This window comes from Notechis scutatus, chromosome 4 (assembly GCF_049901735.1).
Source record: "Notechis scutatus isolate UNSWTSFEM ecotype Mainland chromosome 4, rNotScu1.2, whole genome shotgun sequence".
Classification (NCBI taxonomy): Eukaryota; Metazoa; Chordata; class Lepidosauria; order Squamata; family Elapidae; genus Notechis; species Notechis scutatus.
The window spans coordinates 57202013-57216819 of record NC_142012.1 but is presented as its reverse complement, the minus strand read 5'-3'; the positions used below and the strand labels follow the sequence as shown (position 1 = coordinate 57216819).

At 39.7% G+C, this 14807-nt stretch overlaps 1 protein-coding gene across 5 annotated transcripts in view; it reads left to right on the top strand.

The window, feature by feature from the left end:
* The window catches only part of PCDH7 (protocadherin 7), a 505021-nt gene that overhangs the window by 248929 nt on the left and 241285 nt on the right, over positions 1 to 14807 (top strand). For 2 of the 5 annotated variants that reach the window (XM_087963500.1, XM_087963499.1), the window contains exon 2: positions 12053 to 12161. In XM_087963500.1, coding sequence (XP_087819626.1) covers positions 12053 to 12161 — 109 coding nt within the window. Of the gene's footprint in view, positions 1 to 12052; positions 12270 to 14807 lie in introns of all 5 variants that reach the window. The other 3 variants (XM_087963497.1, XM_087963496.1, XM_087963498.1) reach the window with 2 other exon arrangements.

Genomic DNA, 14807 nt, shown 5'->3' with positions numbered 1-14807 from the left:
AGGAGCAAACTTCCAAATGTGTTTGATACTTAGGACCTTCTGATCCTAACCTTTGTAGGGGAAAAAAAAACACCTGAACTATGTGATATAATGAACTGTTGAGTTGATGGAACTTGATAAATTTTGGGCCAGGTTTATCCTTAGCAATAGTCTTAAAACAAAACAAAAAAAGTGTTTTTTTTTTAATTGAAATTTTCTAAAATAGCGGACTCCACATTTGATGGAGTGGTGTAAATAACAGTGGTGGACAATGAGACTAGAAAAGACAAACATTATTTCTACCGATAAAGACATAACAGGGACCGTTACTGTATAAGAAATGCTGAACATATAGTCTGGGTTGTGTCTTTATCAAGACCTAAAGAATCAACACTGATTTTGAAACTCAGGCTATTGAAATCATTGGGGGAGAAAGCCATAAGATAGTTTGGTGATCTTTCCTTATTAATCTTACACTTATAGTTCTAGAATCTAGAAATAAGAAGAAATTTCCTGACAGTTAGAACAATTAACCGATGGAATGGCTTGCTTCCAGAAGTTGTGGGTGCTCCAACACTGGAGGCTTTTAAGAAAATAATGGACAGCCATTTGTCTAGAACTGTATAGGGTCTTCAGCTTGAGCAGGGGATTGGACTAGAAGACTTCCAACTCTGTTCTTTTGTTACTCTGTTATACCCTCATACTGATTTCTATTGCCCATAAAATAGTTGGAGAAATGGAATGCCAAAGACAAGAGGAATCAACAAAAGAAGAGACTAATGTACAGCAAGAAAAAGGGAGAAGCCGAGAGAGCATAATGAGAGGGAGCAAGAACAAACGACCAAAGACAAATAAGAACAACTAGGAGAATAAGCCATATATATATGTATAAGTAAAGGAGATGGAAAGGAAAAGCGAGATGTTGTCAATAAACATATACAGATTGAACTCTCCCATAAAAGGGATGTGTGTGTGTATGTATGTGTGTTTGTGTATATATATATATATGTGTGTGTGTGTGTGTGTGTATGTGTGTGTGTGTGTTTTCTGAAGTTCTCGCAGGTATTTGTATGTGGATCTTTGGTTATTCGGGTTTTCTCCCACATTTCTAATGTGCAAGCTCACATTACTCTGAGAAGCACAGAGCTGAAGACACAAGCCTGAAGATGATGAATGAGACTTCATCGAAACGTTGCCTAGATACTTCCAATCTTACGCGGGAGAAAACCCAAATAACCAAAGATAGATAGATGGATGGATGGATAGATAGATAGATAGATAGATAGATAGATAGATAGATAGATAGATAGATAGAATTACAAAAACTAAAAGTAGACATAATTTGCCTTCAGGAAACACACATAAAAAAAGCAACATAGCAAACTGTTGGAATGTCCTAAAATTGGGAAGCTACACTTCTCTTCAGCATAGAAATGAAAGGTAACTATATGTTAAAAAAACAATAAACTCCAAACAAATATATAAGGACGAAGAAGGAAGAATTTTAATGGTGAAGATTGTGATGAGCCAGAAACAGATACCTTTGACAGCAATATATGCACCAAATCATAAACAAGAAGAATTTTTACCAAAATAGTTGTCCTGGTGTCTTAAAGTTATCCCTAGTGAGGAAAAGAAAATATTTAAAAAAAAACCCAAACCCTACAGTTTTAGCAAAGCCTACTTTCACAGTAGAACTTGCTGTCTGGTGGGACCTACTGTAAGCTAATGTGTGGAAGAAGTAAATATGGTCAGCAATGGTTGTGGTTCCAAAGTAGGAATTGCAAGCCTGCAAACTTTCTTTCATCTTGTAACACAGATATTTGCAACCTAGGTAAGATCACCCATATTTTTAAAAAAACACCTGGAATTCTAGGTATACAAAATTGCTAAAAATGTCTCTTAGATCGGGGTGTCAAACTCAATTTAATTGAGGGCTGCATCAGGGTTGTGTTTGACCTCGAGGGGGCGGGGTGGGTGTGGCCAGGGGTGGCCGTGGCCAGTTTGACGTCACTCATGTTGGGGACACCTTTGGTGGCCCGAGAACTCTACCAGCGAAAATGGGCTCCCAATCTCCATTTTCAGTTGGGACGGCCTCCAGCAACCCTGTGCTGTCCAGCCAGTGGATATGAAACAGAACAAATCCCCTGCCAGAGAAAATGGAGCTCACGAGAACCGTACGTGGCCCTCCCAAGCTCCATTTTCACTAACAAAGGCACCACGGGCTGGTCCTTTGCTTTTTCCAGGGCGGCCCCGCTGGCCAGATCTAAGCACCCCGCAGGCCAGATCTGGCCCCCAGGCCTTGAGTTTGACACTGTGGTAGGTTTCCAAATTTTTTTCCTACTGGTTAAAAGAGCACACTTTGTATGCAGTACTCAAAGACTGTCCTCTTTACCAACGCTGGTGAGCTGTGCTGTTTTTTTATCTCAGCTGAGGCACAGCAATCTGCTTTGCTGAGCGAATCATCTGAGGTAAAAAAACAAGGGAATATATGAGAGATAAGGGTGAGGGTAGTTGGGCAGGGCCAGCCAGAAGTGGTATTTGCCAGTTCTCCAAACCAGTCTCAATTTCCGCTACCAGTATGCCAGAACCGGTCCGAACCGGCTGAATACCACCTCTGGTTTGACACCCCTGTTTTAGATGGTATGCGGATGAAGAAGAAAAAAAGCAATGACAACATGAAGTCACTGCACTTTTCCAAAATTGCTAATGTCTCAGGAATATGTATGTAGACTATAAAGTGGCAGCGTTATCTGAATAAGTGGACAAATTTGATTGCTTAAGTGGAGTAACTAAAGTGAAATAATTCATTTCTTAATGGACAATTTTTTGCACCTGATGTGATTTCTTTTATTGTGGATGGATCTTTTGGAAGATGAATTGCGCAATAAAAATTATAAATAGGTGGCAACTAGAGACACATTGTTTAGAAAAGAGATTGCGATATCATGTAGAGAATAGGAGTTTATAGCAGCACAGATGAATTCATTTGCAGTCCAGTTCTATGAAGAATAAACCTACGTGGAGTAAACTAGAATCTCCGTTCACATTTGAAAAGATAGGATATTAAATAACTAAACCTATGGCAAATGGGCGGGGGGACTTCAAGGTGACTATGGTTGATAGTTTGTCAGAAATCAGAAATTAGTCTCACAAAGTATTTTCAATAATATCAATAATTTCATTGTCATATTAATATCATAATATGTGGCATTGTTTTATGCCTCCATGGATCGCTGTAGGGAGTTGATTTATTTTCTCCTTCAGTTAGTGATGCAGAGATTAAGAATAATATTACTGAAAAAATAGAGTATTTTTTTAAATAGAGACATTAAGGAAAAGAACTACCTTTGTTTCTAAACTGGCCAATTTGTTTTTTCCTCCCCTCCCAAGCTACTAATATATATCAACTTCTTTTAAGCCAATCAACAATACTTCTGTTTTGGGTTTAAGATAAAAAATCTGATTAATAATTGACCCGGAATAGAATAGAGTAGAGTAGAGTAGAGTAGAGTAGAGTAGAGTAGAAGAACAGAACAGAATAAGGAATAGAATAGAATAGAATAGAATAGAATAGAATAGAATAGAATAGAATAGAATAGAATAGAATAGAATAGAATAGAATAGAACAGAATAACAGAGTTGGAAGGGACCTTTTTAGGTCTTCTAGTCCAACCCTCTTATTAGGCAGGAAACCCTACACCATTTCAGACAAATGGTTATCCAATCTCTTCTTAAAAACTTCCAGTGTTGGAGCATTTGTAATTTCTGGAGGCAAGCTGTTCCACTGATTAATTGTTCTCACTTGTCAGTAAATTTCTCCTTAGTTCTAGGATGCTTCTCTCCTTGATTAATTTCCACCCATTGCTTCTTGTCCTGCCTTCAGGTGCTTTGGAGAATAGCTTGACTCCCTCTTCTTTGTGGCCCCTGAGATCCATATTGGAACACTGCTGTTATATCACCCCAGTCCTTCTTTTCACCAAACTACACATATTCAATTTCAGCAACCATTCTTTATATGTTTTCACCTCCCATCCCTTAATCATCTTTATTGCTCTTCTCTGCACTCTTTCTAGAGTCTAAACATCTTTTTTTTACATTGTGGTGATCAAAACTGGATGCATAAATTAATATATATACAGGGGTGGGATTCAATATATTTAACAACCGTTTCTGTGGGCATGGCTTGGTTGGTGGGCATGGCTTGGTAGTCATGTGACTGGGTGGACATGGCTTGGTGGTCATGTTATTGGCTGGGTGTGGCCAACTCAATATCACTCACATTGGCGCACACATTCCATTGCCTGTTTTCTCATAACTGTGGGGATGCTACAATAGTCGTAAGTATAAAAAATGGTCATGTCACTTTTTTCAGTGCCATTGTATATAGTGTTCATCTGTGAGTCAGACTTTCACAGCCATTTTTGTTTTAAATTTGGTGCTAGCCTACACTGTGCCAGAATGATTTTTTCTTCATCCTGATTGGTTGGGAGTCTTGGTCTGTGTTTATTGGTCTTGGAGTTTGCTGTGTTCTGCTTGATTGGTGTTTCTAATATCTCCTGTCTGTTTTGTAGATTTTTTTTGTCTTGATTGGCTGGCAACATTGTGTTTCCTGTATTGGAGGCTTTTAGTGTGGCTTGGCACCGAGTAAACGGATGTCTATCATTTATTAGGAAGCTTGGTTTCATCTGGGTGCCTGGTTGGGGTGTGTTTGAGCTGGAGGTATCAGAGGGAGTCTGTTTGTGCCCATGTGTTTGCCTGGCTTGTGGTGTGGAGATATTTTTGTTTGAGAGTGCAGGCTAGCCGCAAATTTAAAACAGAAACGGCTGTAAAAGTCTGACTCACAGACGAACACAATACAGAAGCCTGATGATGGTAGATGAGATTCTGCCGAAACGTTGCTACAACTTTAAAAGCACAACTATAATGACGTGGGAAAATACCCGAAGAAAGCTGAATTTTATATATATATATATACATATACATACATATACATATACATATACATATACATATACATATATACATATACATATACATATGTATGTATGTATGTATGTATATATATAGACATATGTTTCCATCATAAGAAAATATTCATACATTTAATCCATCTTTTCATTAAGAAGAGGTTAATTGTTCTGCTTTTAGGGTTGCCACGATTCCTATCCTACCTGATTTAGTTTAATTTTTAAAAAATTAAACAGGAATCAAGCTTACTGCTGTGCAGAGGTTTCGAAATATCTTTGTTACATAACACAAAAATTGAAGGGGTAGGTTGAAAAATATACTTTGGGAAGGGAGAGAAAATGCAGTTGGAAAGGAACCTTATGTTCTGGCAGATAAATATTTATTTGGTGGACCATGTCAGCCTGAAAGTTTTTACTGGATAGACCCAGAGACAGTCATTGAGATGTGTTCATTAAATCGTGGTGGTTTGTTGGACTCCAAGGCTGAAGTCCTTGTATCTCCCCTAAAAGAGATTGAGGTTGATCGATACAAAGTCAAATGTCAGGAATTTTATACAAGTCCAGAACAAAAGAATAACTGACTTGGAAGGGACCTTGAAGGTCTCTTAGTCCAAACCTCTGCTCAGGCAGGAGATCCTATATCATGTCAGACAAATGGCTGTTCAATCTCTTCCGGAAAACCTCCAGTGGTAGATCACCCACAACTTCTGAAGGCAAGCCGTTCCACTGATGAATTATTCTCACTTAAAGTGAGGACACTTAATCAGAAGGAATTTATCCGTAGGTCTAGGTTGGATATCTCTTTGATATGTTTCCATCTGTTGTGTCTTGTTTTGCCCTCAGGTGCTTTGGAGAATTGGTTCATATCGAGTAGAAACCACCCAAGTTGGCTGCGAAGTTGACGAATAGAAAGTGCACATGATTATATTATCCCTTGTGTGAAACTCTGTTTCACGTAGATGCGGAGTGGAGCTTAAATCGCTGCATCCCCTTTTCAGTAGGGTTGTTGTTCCTCTTTGCTAGATGCTGTGAACAGTGGTGGAATTGGAATAACTTAAAAACCAGTTGTCTGGCTGGGTAGCCATGGCCGGTTGGTCATGTGATTGAGTGGGTGACGTCACTCATCACACCCAGCCCCACCTCCCAGCCACTCTCTTCAAAGGCAAAGGTGGGATTCAGCCAGTTGGGGCTAATCCCATTACTGTCTTGCCCTGCCCTCACCCATTTTTCAGCCTGCTTTTTGGCCATTTTCAGGTGTCTTTTGGGCCGTTTTCAAGCTGTTTGGGGGGCTGTTTTCAGACCACTTTGGGCCCAAGAACAGCTGAAAAGCAGCCTGAAAAGTGACCTGAAAATGGCCAGAAAAATGGCCTGAAAATGGCCAGAAGAAACAGCCTGAAAATGGCCCAGAAAACAGACAGAAAAACTAGCGGGGGCGATGCCAGCCAGTAGTGGGATTTGCCAGTTTGCCAAACTGTGCAGAATCTTAACTACCGGTTCACCTGAACCAGTGTGAACCATCAGCAGCCCACTTCCGGCTATGAAGGATCATTGATGAGTCTTGCCTGCCCCTTCAGTGGAGAATGCAACAAATGTGCAATAAATGAAGTCCTAGAGTGTCAGTTAGGTCTTCAGTTGCCTTGACATTTTTGAATGAACACAATTCCAAAATCATAATTAGTGCATGGATACATCCCGGTGGAAGCTTGTGATGTCAATTGGTGGCATCAGGAGCTTGAAAGCTTTATTAAGTAAGCTGGCAAAAAAAAAAATCCCTCATTTCTAGCAGCGATAACTTTTGTGGGAAGGAATGAAGTAACAGAAGCATTTTCATTTTTTTTTCTCTACCTCTGCCAAAATTTTCTGCTTTTTGAGATCCCTGATGTGGTCTGGCTGTCCAAACCACAAATGTTGGTTTTTAAAATACCCAAGTGTATGGTAGCACTACTGACAGCCAGACCATACTGTAGCATTTATAGCATCTATAACATTTTGCATCATTCTGGACTTTATTCACATAAGATTTATACAATTTTCATCTGCTGAAATCTGTGACAGCTTTAATCCCATGCCCTGAAAAACAACAACAACACTTCTCTTTGTGTTATTTTAACACATCAACCAGCTGTTTCATGGATCCCTCCAGCTGCACCTGTGGGTGATGGGAAGACATGAAGTTGTAATGTCTGGGTGGGACAGCATAACATATGTGATGTATTTGAAAAGAGATGATTTGTTCTGAAGGATTTCCATTGCTGCTTAGATGATAAAGTTCTTTAAACCCATGAAACAATTCTTAGGACACTTCAGATATCACACCAATGAAACAATAACAGAAACCTTGGAGGTCTTCTCATCCAACTGTTTATGTTCAGGCAGGAAATCCTATACCATTTCAGACAAATAGTTGCCCAACCTCTTTTTAAAAACTTCCAGTATTTGAGCATTTACAACTTCTGGAGGCAAGTTGTTCCACTGATTAATTGTCCTCATTGGCAGGAAATTTCTCCTTAGTTCTAAGTTGCTTCTCTCCTTGATTAGTTTCCACCCATTGCTCCTGTCCAACAAACCACCAATTGCTAACAAAACACCAAGAAGCATTTACTCTTTAGGGCAGGAGTAGAAATTCTGTTGTGATTGCATTACAGCTTCTGGCATCCATGAGTATAACTCATGAATGGTGGGGTGGAATTAGAATCCAATCATATCCACACCTTCTCAATCCTTGAGTTATGTTCATAGAAAACTGGACAGAATGAATGGAATGACTGGCTCGTGCTATTCCTTTCATTTCCAAGGACTTGGAAAACATGGTGGACAGCTACAGGTAATCCTTGATTTACGGCCATTCGCTTAATAACCATTTGTGTTGAAAAAAAAGTGACTTACAACCCGCCCTCAAAGTTATACTGTTGCACCACTTGTAAAGTACATGTGTTCGTGATTTGCACACTTGGCAAGTGGCTTACATGTATAAATGTTGCAGCATCCTACAGTCACGTAATCAAGATTTGCAACATAGCACTCATCCTCTGGAATATCCTACATCCATCCCAGGGTGAGATCTAACACACCCTTCTTCTGACAGTTTTGGTGGCCATGATCTAAAAAGTATGTTGAGACTCTAGAAAGAGTGCAGAGAAAAAGAATAAAGATGATTCGGGGACTGGAGGCTAAAACATATAAAGATTGGTTGCTGGAACTGGGTATGCCTAGTTTGGGTATCATGTCACCCCAAGAAGGACTGGGGGGGTGACATGATAGCAGTGTTTCAATATCTGAAGGGCTGCCACAAAAAAGAGGGAGTCCAGCTATTCTCCAAAGTACCTGAGGGTAGGACAAGAAGCAATGGATGGAAACTAATCAAGGGGAGAAGCAACTTAGAACTAAGGAGAAATTAGAACTAAGGACAGAACAATTAGTCAGTAGAACAACTTGCCCCCAGAAGTTGTGAATATTCCAACACTGGAAGTTTTTAAGAGAAGATTAGATAACCATTTGTCTGAAATGATATAGGGGATTGGACTAGAAGACCTCCAAGGTCCCATCCAATGCTCTGTTCTATTCTATTCTATTCTATTCTATTCTATTCTATTCTATTCTATTCTATTCTACCCTACCCTACCCTACCCTACCCTACCCTACCCTACCCTATCCTATCCTATCCTATCCTATCCTATCCTATCCTATCCTATCCTATTCCTATTCCTATTCCTATTTCTATCCTTCCATGAGAGCTTGAAGACCTGACTCTAGTGGTTGGCCTGGAGACACAATGGAGGAGTTCAACTTTGGAGGGAGCTACAGGTAGTCCTCAACTTACAGCCATAATTGTGGCCAACATTTCTGTTGCTAAGCAATACATTTGTTCAGTGAGTTTTGCCCCATTTTACAATCTTTCTTGCCACCGTCGTTCAGTGAATCACTGCAGTTGTTAAATTAGTAACACAGTTATTAAGTGAATCTGGCTTCCCTGTTGACTTTGTTTGTTGGAAAGTTGCAAAAGGAGACCACATGACCTCAGGACACTGCGACCATCATAAATATGAACTTTGATCGTATGGCCATGGGGAAGCTGCAATGGTCGTAAGTGTAAAAAACAGGTCATAAGTAATTTTTTTCCATTGCCGTTGTAATTTTGAACAGTCACTAAACAAACTGTTGTAAGTCGAGGACTACCTGTATTAGATTGATAGTAAACTCTGCCTCCCTGTCCCCATGTTCCCTGCTTCCCTCCACCCTTCCTTTATTCTCATATTACTGTATTTTCATCGTTTATTTTATTGTTTCACTATTTTGCTGCTGTTATGTTTATACTTCTTTTCATTTCTCCGTTTTTACTCTTGTAAGCCACTGAGAGTAGCTCACAGAGAGATAGGCAGCAAATAATTTAATGAATAAAATAATAAATAAATAAATAAATAAATAAATGCCTTCAATCGAGGACCTGCATACTGCACCAGTCAAAAAGAGGGCTGTGAAAATATTTACAGACCCCTCACACCCTGGACATAAACTGTTTCAACTCCTTCCCTCAAAACACTAGAGCATTGCACATCAGAACAACTAGACACAAGGACAGTTTTTTCCTAAATGCCATCACTCTGCTAAACAAATAATTCCCTCAACACTGTCCAACTATTTACAAAGTCTGCACTACTATTACTGTTAATCTTCTCATCACTCCTTATCACCCATCCCCTCCCACTTGTGACTGTATGACTGTAACTTTGTCGCTTGTATCCTTACGATTAATATTGACTGTTTCCTTGTATGATTTGCTTGCTTATTGTACCCTATGACTATTATTAAGTGTTGTACCTTAGGATTCTTGACTTTTGACGAATGTATCTTTCCTTTTATGTACACTGAGAGTATTTTCACCAAGACAAATTCCTTGTGTGTCCAACCACACTTGGCCAATAAAGAATTCTAATCTAATCTAAAGAAACTTCCGGGCTGGCTTTAGACAAACAATACCAGTGGGGTAAATTGGATTCACTTGACAATTGAGTGTGATGTACTCAATACCAAACTGGTTCACTCAATGAGCACATAATTTAGCAAATACAATTCCAGTCCCCTTTGTGGTTGTGACTTGAGGCCTACAGTATCTTTATTTTGGCCCAAATAATTCAATCCCATTATTATTTTAAAGTTGTGTCACTGAGTTCTGTATGTGTCTTAATGAGAACGTGATAATCATTTTATACCCATTTCATCATCATAACACTGGGTAGCTAACATCAAGTAAAAACCCAACAACAACATAACAATAAATTAAGGAGAAATTTCCTAACAGTGTCCCAAAGGTGTTTTTTCAAGAGGCAACTGGACTTTCTGGTTTTTCTTTGAAGATGTTTTGCTTCTGATCCAAGAAGCTTCTTCACAGCTCTGGGGAATGGAAGGATTTATAATCCTTGCAGACAGCTGGTCATTTGCATTCTTTTAGCCCAGGTGTCAAGGCCACCTGGAGGTTTATCTGTGTCTTCAGGATCACCTGAGTGGTGCAAATGACTTTCAAGGAGCCTTCTTGGAACTGTTGAAAAGAATGTGTTGTAGACTGTAGATAGATGATGTTGTATTCCTCCCCCTCTGATGAAAGAAGGCAGTTCAGTTGGACATAGATGGCCTCTTTAACCCCTCTTTCAAACCAGCAGTCCTTTCTGTCCAAAATGTGGACTTTGCTGTCTTCTAAAGAGTGTCATCTATCTCCAGTCTATAACACAGCCCTTTCAACATTTCCAAGAAGGCTCCTTGAAAGTTATTTTAAATGTCCCCAGGCATTTTGAGAAAAAAATGGATGGATTCAGTTGTTCATGAGCTATCTAATATCCAACCTTCAACACACACACACACACACAGCCTTTGCAAATCTGCGAATCTGTAAAAATGTGCAAAACTGCTCTGCAACGAACTCAACATTCCGATGGAAGAATTTTGATAAAATTCAACAAAATTTTGTCAAAAAATATCCATCACCTTGTGTCTGAATGTCCACTCAGAGCTTACACCAGCCCAATGTCTGTTTTTGTTTTTTTTCAATGTAGACCAGGGGTCGCCAACCTTTTGGACCTCAGGGACCACCAAAATCATAATTTTAAATCCCGCGGACTAGAGACCCTGGGAAAATCCCCAAAAATGTCTGCAGGAAAATTCCCCACCCTGTTTTCCTACCAATCGATCATTCTTTATTTGGGATTGCAGGATAACGTCTCTAACTCCATTCTCAGAGAGAGAGGGGGAAGGAGGGAGAGAGGGAGAGAAGGAGAGGGAGAGACTTTTGGCTTCATGCAAAGAAAGCAGCAGAAACAGCAGAAGTCTTTCTTTCTCTCCCCCAAACTCCACCAGCAATGAGTTTTTGTGAGATTTGTTGTGTTGGTGCAGCCTCTTGGATCAGGAGGCCTTGCAGGGTCCCAAATACTCATTTTTGGCAGAGTTTGGGGGAGAGAAAGAAAGACTTTTGCTGCTTTCCTTGTGTGCAGCCAAAAGCAGAAGAAGAAAGAAGTGGAAAGAAGCAGCCCGGTGGCCAGGCCAGGCGTGTGGGGTGAGTGGGGCAAGTTCCCCCCCCCCCATGCCTTTTCTCCCCTCCCCTCACTACATCATGTTGTTCTCAATGCAAGCAATGCAAGCCTTGTGTTCCCGCGGGCCATGTGAGTAACACAGCCTTATGTTCCTGCGCAGCCTGGATTAATTGCTTTGGGGGGTGCTTGGGGGGAGGGGGTGACATTTCTCTGCAGACCACCAAAATTTTCTCACGGACCACCAGTGGTCCCCAGCCCACTGGTTGGCAACCACTGACCGAGACCATCCTGTCCTTGAATGACTGGGTGGGCTGGACATTAACATTTGAACTACTCTAAATCCATGCATTTGCCATACGCTAAATAAATAATCCAATGGAGGTATAAGTACACTGTTGACATTCTACTAATCACAGTTCATAGCTGTTGTGAGTTTCTACAGTGGGGGCTCAACTGTGTTTGACAAGATGCATATATTTTTTTAAAAAAATAAATAAGCAAAATAAATAATAGAAATGATTAAGAGTAGCATTCTCCAAGACCTTACTTTTCAAGTGACATCCAGAATCTTTTCTTTTGCAGCCGTTCCGTAGAGTGACGTTTTCAGTTGTGAGTCAGCCTCAAGACCCACATCAAGGGTCTTTGCAGAGTTGCTATGACAGCGGTCTGGAGGAATCTGAAACACCAAGCAGTAAGAGTTCTTCAGGCCCAAGGCTGGGTGCCCTTCCACTCCCAGAGGACAACTACGAAAGGACAACGCCGGATGGCAGTGTTGGTGAGGCAGAGCATATGGAAAATGGTAGGGGCAAACACAACACTCACAACACTCCAATTTGCAGTAGGGAGCCCATGTCCAGTAGACTTGGCAAGAGGTCAGTTGGAAGAAAAGGGGGAAGGACTGTTGACCAAGAATTGCAATTGATATGATGGCTTCTTCCCAATGAGGAGGATTTACTAAGCCCCATTGATGTCTGGATCGACAAATATAAGGTTAGATTTTAAACCCTTTCCACTCCAGTTTGGACTTACTGGACAGAAAGTTAGAATCTAAATTAAACCAGTACCACTACTACAACTACTAATATTTTAGTGATGCATACCTAAACATCTGCACACAACTTTCACTGGGTTGGGGTGTGCTTCATTTACGATTGCATTAAGCTGATCATATTTTAATTGACAACATCAAGACAATGGGAGGGTGCGGGAAAACCAGTTAAAAGGATTAAAACAGCATTGCTTCCACAATCTCCTAAAGCTAGAAAAACAAATCAATATATAATCTTGTTTTAAAAACAAAACAAAACAAAACTGAAGAGAAGTTTTCTTTTCTTTCAAAAAAAATAGCCACGTACCATTTTTTTTTGCTATTATAATTCTCTTAATCATCATTACATAAAAGATGCCCAGCATTAGCTAGAAGAAAATAATTGTCCTTCAAAAATTATTGTCTTTGCAAAGACTGTGTGTATGCTTCCCCAATCCATAAGATACAGTTATCTGCAAAACTGATTGACGTGCATGTGATAAGGGCTGAGCTAAATGGATTCAGGGTTTCTAATGGAACCCAGAATTACAGAATAAAGCCTTAGTGTGCTTGCTCCCTGTTCAGTTGCCTTTGGGACAACCAATTACAAAGATTGCACACCTCAGTGACAATGGCCAGAGCATTCATACCCTTTTTCACAAAATGGTATTAATCATGCCAGATTCCATGAATGCTGAATTATTTAAAAAAAGAATGACAAGCGTCCAGTTTTCTTTTCTCCTTTTGCAGCTGTGTTGTAGAAGGGTGAAAAATATATATATAATCATAATCAGAACATCTCATTTCAAACCTGAGATTGTTGTTCTCAGGAACAAAATTGCAATGTTTTTGCCTGTGCTTTATTTTTATTTTTTTTCTAGAACAAAAGAAGCTTTTGTTGGAATCTTGCATCATTTTGGGATGGGGTAGAGGAAGGATCTGGTACTTAAAAGGAAATGCAGCATAACATAATTTTAAATTCGCCATTTACTTTCTGGTGTATTTTTAACAATCCACTTCTATACGAGTTTTTCCTTGTTCTCCCCCTTCTTCTTCTTCTTTTTTTTTTCCTTGATCTGAAATTTTCTGAATTAAATTACAATGAATGTTATTTCTATAGTGGCAATAAAAGCTATTGAGACTCACAGTGTAGGGAAATTATAATAAATGAAACGAGCGTACAAATGAGAAGATTGTTGGGGCTGCAGTATTAGTTTTGCTTTTCTTTGGAAAAGTTTCTATCAATAGTTAATGGATTGATTAATTCAATCTGAAATAGACCCATCAATGAAATCATAACAGCAGTTGAGAGAGGGTAGGAGGGAAACTCTTTAATATGAGGATGAAAAATGGCTACTAGCATTGCTCTTTCCTCAGTAAGCACATAAGAAATGTTGCCTGTTTTCATGAGTTTTTATTATATTGCTTGTTGTTGAAGAAAATGTTGCTGGGATGCCAGTTTGAAAAGAGGAAAAAACCTTCTAGTTCAATTAGTAATGTGGGGTTTGTAGGAGAGTTGAAAGATCCAACCTTAGATTCAAGATTAAATAAATCTTTTCAGTAATGCTATTTAATGCCTCAGAGTTATAGTGTTTATAACTTTTATGATCTGTTTATGACTCAGCCATGCTGGCATTTGTATGTATCCTTCCCTTAGATGTTTCTTAACATTGGGAGTTATGCTATTGGAATGAAAACTAGTAAATCAAGAATGCATTAATCTCCCACTTATCTTCCAATCTGGCTTCAATTTACAACAGGCTGGTGTGGAATGCAGATGGGGTAGAATTAATGCCATAGCTGTGTAACAAGGTGGCGTAGTCATCTAACCATGTAACAAGGTGACATGGGAATTCCCACCACGGGTGTACAGGGTCAGGCAAACAGGTACTAAGAAGCAGAAACAAGACACATGGCCATAGATAGACTGAGGTCAAGGGCAAATGTGAGAGTATCCATTTCATTATTTGATGTGTGCGATGCCCAGTGTGCTAGTCTGTTTCTTCTCCAGAAAAGAGAGATTAATTGGACTCTCCTCTGGCTAAGGGGACAGCAGGTCATTTTCAGGTTGCACAGAAGATATCCATACCAGTGATTTATAGCATCAGCCAGACATCAACATGACAACACAAAGCCTTCTGCATTAGGGATGCATCACTGGTTGACTCTTCAAACCATCCCAAGGTTAGCTGACAATAGTCAGGCCAGGTCTGAGAAATACAAGATCTTCTCACTTTATCTAAACCAGATAGGTTAGATGGTTGCAGAGATCCAGAGTGCTGAAAGAAGGAGGCCATGATTTTATGCCTT